At 42.1% G+C, this 8450-nt stretch overlaps 1 protein-coding gene across 1 annotated transcript; it reads right to left on the reverse strand.

The window, feature by feature from the left end:
* Positions 1-2599: 2599 nt before the first annotated feature.
* MUC7 (mucin 7, secreted) lies at positions 2600-8240 on the reverse strand. Its single transcript, XM_085640815.1, has 4 exons — positions 8174-8240; positions 7485-7556; positions 4671-4709; positions 2600-3420 (listed from the first exon to the last, which is right to left on the reverse strand). Exons 2-4 carry the CDS (start codon positions 7542-7544, stop codon positions 3022-3024), a joined length of 498 nt encoding a protein of 165 aa, XP_085496941.1. The 5' UTR covers positions 7545-7556; positions 8174-8240; the 3' UTR covers positions 2600-3021.
* Between the last annotated feature and the right edge of the window lie 210 nt (positions 8241-8450).

Here is an 8450-nt window from a genome sequence, read left to right on the forward strand (position 1 = left end):
GCATGTGTGTGCATATGGCGCACACACATGCCCTAAGGGCATGTATGTGCGCCACGTGGCACTTTGTAAAATTCTAAAAAGTGCATTTTGAAAGGAAATCGCAAATTACCACCAACTAGAAGTTGGTGGTAATTTGCAATTTCTTAAGGATAAATCGCACAACTTGGGTGCGTGTTACATATCATTTAAGAAATCACAATTTGCGATTTCTTAAATGCATACGCAAAATTAAGAAATCGCTAAATTAGTAATTCCTTAATTTTGCGATGGGATATTGGCTCATACATCCCGATTAGCGATTTTTTAATCGCAAACGCTGTTATTTTGCGAATCGCAGCGTTTGCGATTAAAAAATCGTTTGATACATATGCCCCTTGATGAGTGCAAAAACTCTTGATACCTCAGATCCAAAGTCTCTAAACTTGCTTACTTGGGAAAGTGGTCGATAACATGAACTTTTTCTTCTCTTGGAGCAGGTTTTAAATATGTGGCAGCTCTGAGTGAAGGAACAGGCTTGGACCAAATTTAAGGACAGCTCCTTCTCTTTCAGGCACATGCATCAAAAGAAAAACCGGTCGCAAACGGGCAGATTCTCAGAATCTTCCCCTTTGCGACCAGTATTTTTGCATTTGGGATGCATCATCCCAAATGCAAAATTTGCAATTTAAGTAATCTCTAAATTGCGATTACTTAAATTGTGATTGCATTTAAGGAATTGCAAATTGAGATTCCTTAAATGCAATGCAATAAAGTAATACAATTAGCGATTTCGCTAATAGGGGGTGCAAATTACCATGAAGTTGAACTTCATGGTAATTTGCAAAACCTTTGAAAAATGAACTTTTGTGCATTTTTCAAATTTTCATGTTGCGCACACACATGCCCATAGGGCATGTGTGTGCACAACATATGTGCACAGGTCAATTCCAGGGGTGCAACAGGGTGTCCTTTCGACACTCTTTCACCCTGAAATTGCATGCGCAATTTGCAAATACCTATCGGTACTCGCAAATTGAGCTTGCAATTTCTCATTCATTCCTATGGGCCTGTAGGCCCGTCGGAATGAATGGGAAGCTATTCCTTATTTGCGACTCGCAATTTGTGGGTCGCAAATAAGGAATGTGTAGTATTCGCTAGTATTATAGCGAGTCCTACATGCATAGGATTTTGCGAATCCTTAATTGCGAATCCTTAATATTCGCAATTAAGGACTCGCAAAATCCTAACTTGATGCATGTGTCAGTTTGCACTGTATGATGTTTGCATGATGTCAGTGCCACAGACAAACACACTCCTTACAACGTGCTAAACATACTTTGCTCAATACCTGACAAGCAGGTTATCAACTACAGAAGAAACATTAAAGTGTGTAAGAGTTTTGCCAAAATATAGACCCTAAACAGATTGAGTAAAAATACCAAATCCTGGGTGCCCCACCAGGGCAAGTAGATGGACTCGAAGAGCTGGTGACAGATTAACTGAGTCCGGGTCCAGGAGAAAGTGATGAAACTAGTCTAGTGGTATACCCTACATGCCCATCTGTGCTTCCAGTATTTAAGGGAGCATTTAATTGGCAATGCTGTGAAAAGCAACTGATTCATTAACAGCAATATTGACGCCACCAGTCCTTTGGCCAGAGTACTCAAACGATCACCATTCGCTGCACTGTAGATGGTTCTGTGCTGCACTATTTCCATTCCAATGTCTTGTACGTTCTTAGTAGAAAATCAGGGGCATATTTACAAGCCCCTTTTGCCACCAGAGTGTCACCAGAGCATCACTTTTTCTGTTGTGTTGCGACATTCCCAATATTTACGCCACCTTGTAAATATGCCCCTTTTCACAGTAGGCTGCAGTGGCAAAGGGGCGGGCAATGGGTGTTGATGTTCCACCGCAACACCCATTGCTTTTTGACGCTGCCCCAGATTTCCAAGGCTGGGGCAGCGCCAAAAACTAAGGCCAGGTAATATCTGGTCTTACAATGGCGATATGAGGAGAAATTATTAATGTCTCCTTGTTTTTTGCTCTTTCTATGTGTACTGCATTCTGCAGCACCCATTGAAAGAGCAAATTGCCATGAATTATGGTTTATGTGCAGGAAGGTGTCCCTTCTTGCACATATACCATCACCCCTGCAGTTCAGGCACCCTTGCAACATGTCGGCAAGGTGCCTGCGCTGGTCCTAGGCAACTTTTTTTGTGCCAGCGTTAGGGAAACACAGGGGTGTGCCGTATTTTTGTAAATACGGCGCATCCTTCCATTTTAAAAATGTCAGAGGGCAGCGTTGCCAAATTTTGCGTAGCACAGTGCTCCGGCATTTGTTTGTAAATTTGCCGCTCAGTTTCTATGCAGTTATTTCATTGGTTTGTCTCACACTTCTTGGTCATTTTGCTCACGAGGGGTAAGGAGGTGTTTGATTAAAGGGTTTGCTAAGCAATTTATGTCTAGTTTTGCTGTTTTCAACAGCTATTTTGTTCCCAATAATTCTTAGCATTAATTGATTCAAATTTGCTAGGCAAATATATTGACTGCATTTAGAACACTCAACATCGATTAAACATTATTTCATTTTAATAACAGACATACAAACGAGGTCTGTAAACAGCATTGCAGTAACAATCAATAGCGGCGAGATTCAAAGATGCAAAAAGGCACAGGAAAATGTAATCCTGGAGCAGACGACACAAAGGATCTCACACATATACTTGAGATGTTTGGTGCTGCGGGATGATTTGAATTAGGCAAATTGTAGAAGAAGCGCGTATATCCCCACTTCTTTATCTAAATGCAGGGAATACTTGTGTCTGTGTTGCTTTAGCTTGTCCTACCAGGTGAAGTAATTTTTTAGAGCGAGTAGTTACTTGATCAAGTCTGTACAGAGAATAAATAACTCAGTCTTAACCTGCGGAATATATTTTTTACAGCTGTCCAATGTTTGTGTAATCCCATGTATTATAACAGATTGCCACCAGTTTATCAATATTGTTTTAAACATGACGGTGGCGTGGGATTAACTTCTTGCTATACATCCCCCCTGTTGGCGATTGTCGTACTTTGAGTTGTTGTTGCAGTTGTGCTGGCTGTTGAGACTGTACTTGTTGCTGGTGTGGTGCTTGTTGCTGACGTGGTGCTTGTTGTTGATGTAGTACTTGGTGTTGATGTAGTACTTGGTGTTGATGTTGTGCTTGACGTTGAAGCTGTACTTGGCACCGAGGATGTACTCGCTGTTGAAGCTGTTGTTGGCGTTGATGTGCTTCTCGATGATGTGCTTGGAGTTGACGATGAAGCTGTTGTTAGTGATGTAGCTGTGGTTGGAATTGTCCTTGTTGTTGTAGTTGTCTTTTCAGTTGTGGTTGTAGTCACCACTGGTGTTGTTGGCCTCCGTGTAGTTGTTGGGATGGTCGGTACTGGTGGTTTTATCTGTAAAATAATAAATATGAAACAAAACTTTTCATAAAATATTTTGCTTCTTATTTTTTTAGCTTCTTTATGCATTATGACTATTCCACCATCTAAAGATAATATATGAAAGGTGAAATACATTGGATATTGCAGTAAATATTAAGGTATCATACATTGATGCATATTCCAGCGTGGATCTAGGAGGCTGCTGCATCCATGACAGAGTTTCAGGATATCCACATAAGATACATTTAAATACCCCAAATGAAGTGGCAATCCTAAAAAAATAGATGTGGCAAGCCCTCTTAGGCCTATGCTGGACACCACAAAATATACAGCTGCACTGAAAGTAATATTGCATTCATTGCCATTGTTGAATGTAGCAAGAGGCATGTCTCATGAGATATAGTGACTGTATTCATTGACGATGCCCCTCCCCTCTATTAGTGGGAATGGTTCTATATAAAGTATTTGGCTGCTGCGTTATTTGCAAAGAAAAAAAACACAATTTCAAGATAATGACTCACTTCATAAGTAATAGTCAAGTGAAAGCATTATTGCTCGAGGATAAAGCGTGGGTCAGCACAACATTCTGCACTCATTGCATAGTTGGAAAAGAGATAAATTGTGCTAAAGGGACTAATTTTTCAATGTGTCAGATTAAGAAATTATCATATCTGTTGTAGGCCCTTACATTTTAATTGTCACAACTGAGAAAAAAAGGGTGAGATTATGCACTGTTTACTAAAATATTTTTATATATATATTTTCTTTACTTGTATAAAAATCATCACCTTAATCTGAATATGGCTCAAAAAGTATAAATATTGCAGGAGCCTTTCAGAAAGGAAAATGGCCAAAAATCACACGCGACTACAGCACTTTACCCCGAAGACAGCTTTGCGAGATTTCAGTCGAAGGTGTTCCCAAGACTGCAGACTGGTAAAAGGGACGAGTTAGAGGGGTAGGGCTATCATTATGATATTATTTAATATAATGAGGATGAAAGCATGACTGTGGTTTGGAGTAAGCTTAGGTTTGTCGCCCCCCCCCACCCCAATAGTAAAATCTATTCTTGCTTTCGGAATGATCGAGAAATATGCGTATAAACTGCTTCGAAATTCATCATATCTGTACATTTACTGCATTTATAATCGTCGTGGCTATTCAGACAATCTGACTGAATTTTATTATTGAAAATTTACGTTTTTGAAGGTAAAAATCATGCCATTGTCTTTTCCACTAATAAAATAAAAATATCTACTTACACATGGGCGTCGTCTCCGGTGATGACTGGTGCTGTGGATCTAAAAAATCAAAACAGGACAAAAGTCAGTCAGCTTTTGAATTCTTTTATTGTTATTGCGTGACATTCGCTTCAATCCCTCTATGCTCTTCAATCTTCCTTTGATTTGGGCCTTGCATCATTTTTCGGTCAGCATAAACCAATAATGCCCTTTTGAATAAAAAGGGGAGACCCCAAACCACACGCTATTAATTCAATGTTGTTTCTGTCTCTATTTGACTCCTTTCCTGCACAACATGGCGCTTCCTTTAACCACCAAGCTTCATCTTTGACTCTGTAACATGGCTGCCCTTAGCGATATAACAGTCTTTCAAGCAGAGATTGAAGTGCATAAAAAGTATGGGTACTATCATAAGTTGGGTCAGCGAATTTGGGGGCAAGGCCACAAGAAATTTGGAAACTATTAGTGTAAAATTAAGAAAGATTGGGCACATAATTTCCAATAGCTCCCGCCCCCTTCAAGCACTGCTTACAAGTATCTTTAGACTATAACCTTCAGCATTTCAGTGCTACGTTCCATTCCTGCGCTGTCTGTACTCCCCAAATATTCCTTTTATTTTTTTATTTTCTTTGGGAATTTATGTTCCACCGCCATCTTGAATCCCGGACATATTTTGAATACAGACAGTGATACCCAGCATGATGAAGAGAAGGTGGATTAACACACAGGGGCACAGGATAGAAAACATAAAAGTAAACATTTGCAAAACTATAAGCTCTGGCTTTCATGTAGCAAAGAGTGCAAACGGAGGCTGTAATGCTGTAATGGTGGTAACAGTGGAAATAGTAATGGGTGTGGTGGCAGTGATTATAATGCTGGTGTCGGTGATGGTAGAGGCAGTAATGTTCGCTGTCATAGTGAAAATTGCTGGCTGTGGTAATGGTGAGGGGAAACAGCGTTTACAACGCTGCCTCAACAACGCTGTACCTTTACAACTCGGTGCCTTTACAACGTGGTTGTTACAACAACCGTGTTGTTACAAAGTGTACCATTACATCGCAAGTCGTTTCAACGACCTGCTGCAGGGCGCTTGCTGGTGTTGGATTTATGATCCAACACCTTCCCTGCTGTTGCACAATCTGGAGTAGGAATAGTAAATAATATTATTCCTAAATCCAGCGCGCCACCTACAGCAAGTCGTTGTACTGGTTTGCGTTGTAACAACGCGTTGTTGTAACAACCACGTTGTTATGGCATGCGATGTATTCGCATGCGTTGTAAAGACACAAATTCAATGGTGATAGTGATAATGCTTGTGGTAATGGGGTAATGGTACTGGAGTAGTAGAAGTTGGGACGCCTGAGCCCAGTGGCCTCTGGGGTCCAATGAATCCTGATTATTGCAGTATTTTGCTACCCATCCACTGGTCAGGTGCCCCATTTTAATGTCCTGCACAAGGACCCTTGACGCCCTTGCTATGCCACCGCTTAATACTCTGGTACTGCGAGGCTGCGGGAGGCAAACATTACAAAGCTGTGCAGGCATGTTTTAAGGTGGTGCAGGACTGGATAGCTAGCCAGAGAAGAGCACTTTGGGCCTCAAGTCTCAGTTGGTCTTGTTAAGTCCTCAGGTGGGTAAAGTGTTGGATTGGTCAAAGTGAGGGGGTCGAGTCAAATCCAAAAGGGGAAACCCGCCCCTGTGTCCAAAGAGAAAGGTTTCTTCTTCGGCTGGGTTGAGTTGAGCTTCACTTCAACCTAAGTACCGAAGACCAATGCCAGTGTGGATGGGGCTGATGCTGGAAGGAATGGGACTGGATGGTCACATCCAAATGCAACTGCGTGTCTTTGTTGTAAGAGTGACTTTCCCCAAGACAGTGGCGTAGCAAGAGGGGGACAGTCCATCCCCGGCGGCATGAGTTGTGGGTGAAGCGGCCTCACCCCCGCTCAGTTGGGAAATGTATCTTTTGAAGGTGAGATGTTAGAACCAGGTAAGAGCTGTCTGGTTGATCTTGGTTGCCGAAGCAGGCCCCTCCTGAAGAACCGTGTAGTAAACCGAGCTAAATATTATGAAACCATCAGGAAGAAGTAACAGAGTGAGTTGGATGCCTATTAGATGCCAAATGCATCAGGTTGACCCAAACGTCACATGGACTTTGTAGTAGACTTTTTTACCAAGTAAGTGAGTGGCTTTTTAATACATACCGTTACATGGACAAATGTGACCACATCAGGAACAAAGGGGAGATGTTTGATACAATATATATGTAGATGTTCCTTATATGAAGAGTATGAAATGCTGGATTGATTCTTGTTTAATTCACTATGAAACACTTTGCAGATAATGGAACTGTGGCACAGTGAGATGCAGTGATTTGCCTAAGAGCACACCATGGGGCAGATTTATGAGCCCCTTGCGCCACTTTTGCGTCACTTTTAACATGGGAAAAGTGACGCAAAAGTGGCGCAAGGGGCTCATAAATCTGCCCCCATGTGTTTAATTGTAGGCATTACGCTAAGATATCAGGTCAGGTGGTTACAGGCCTGAGCATTTATACACTAGACCATTTTTCAATGAAGTTCCCTGCCTGTGAATGAGATGATCTTATAAGAGGCAAGGGTGCCCACAAAGCCTTCTGGGATAATTAGAGGTAGGGTGCGGCCTGCAGCGTTAGTTAGACAGGTCTCCACTGATCCCAACCACAGGCACATCACTGTGAGCCACAAAAACGTCAAGACAAGGAATGAGGCACCTCTTGCTTAACACCGGCCTCATTATAGAACATTGCACGACACTTTGTAATTGCTACATGTGCATAAGTATTTCAAGCATATTTACCTGTGTGCAATGCAGGGCAATCAAAAGAAGAGCGAGGGCACACGAGAGTTTCATATTCATAAGGGCAACTATCTGAAACAAAAAAATGAAGTATTTAGAATCACGTTCCGTTTAGTCTGCATTCGACTAAAGCTGCCCTTAATTATGGACTGTGAAACACCCACCGTACACCATAGGAATTAAGTACATTTATTTTCATCACAAAAAACAAATAAGCTCCCAAATGTTGTTCTCTGCGTTCCTACAGCGACTAATGTGTCACCTTACGAACTGATCTCCCTGGAAAAAAAAACCTATCCGGATTTTTATTTGCCAGGTTTGCTGGGAACATATTTCCCAGGATTCCGGAGTACAGAAGGCTCACAGGGCTGGTCCCTTTTAGTTACTATATTCCAAGCTAGCCTGAGGCGCCAAAAAGTATTACTTTGGGCGCCATCTTGTTTTGGGGACATCGCATATATTGCTGAGAGAATTAATTTGCCCGGCGTCGGAAGCCACACGAGAACGTGCAGACATTAGGGCTGCTATGGGCATACCCAGCATTGAAGTGAAGTTTAATTGATTGATTTCAGCTGCAGAGGCAGAGCCATAACAATACTACTTACTACATTAGGGTGTGAGGCAATTTCTGAACCCCCTCCCCGAAATAAGCATTTTTTTCCAAATTAACACTAGTACCCTCCATTTACCTGCTTCACAAAACAGCCCCTTTTCCTTGTGGGATCGAACTGTGGTACTGAGAGCTCTTCCAGAATATCTTCCAGAGTTCCGTGAGGAGTGTGTAGAGAGCCTTGGCGAAATAAGCGCTTTTTGACACTGTGCTCCTGGCCCTGCCTGCGTCAGCCGTGATACAGAGACTTAGGGCTCGGACGGAAACAGGTCCAAGCGATGCCAGTTGGAATCAAGTTTGGATTAGGGCTGATTCTCCAATGCTTAGTGGAACGTGCGGGTAAGCAGGAGCGGCTA

This window comes from Triturus cristatus, chromosome 2_1 (genome assembly GCF_964204655.1).
Source record: "Triturus cristatus chromosome 2_1, aTriCri1.1, whole genome shotgun sequence".
NCBI classification, from domain to species: Eukaryota; Metazoa; Chordata; class Amphibia; order Caudata; family Salamandridae; genus Triturus; species Triturus cristatus.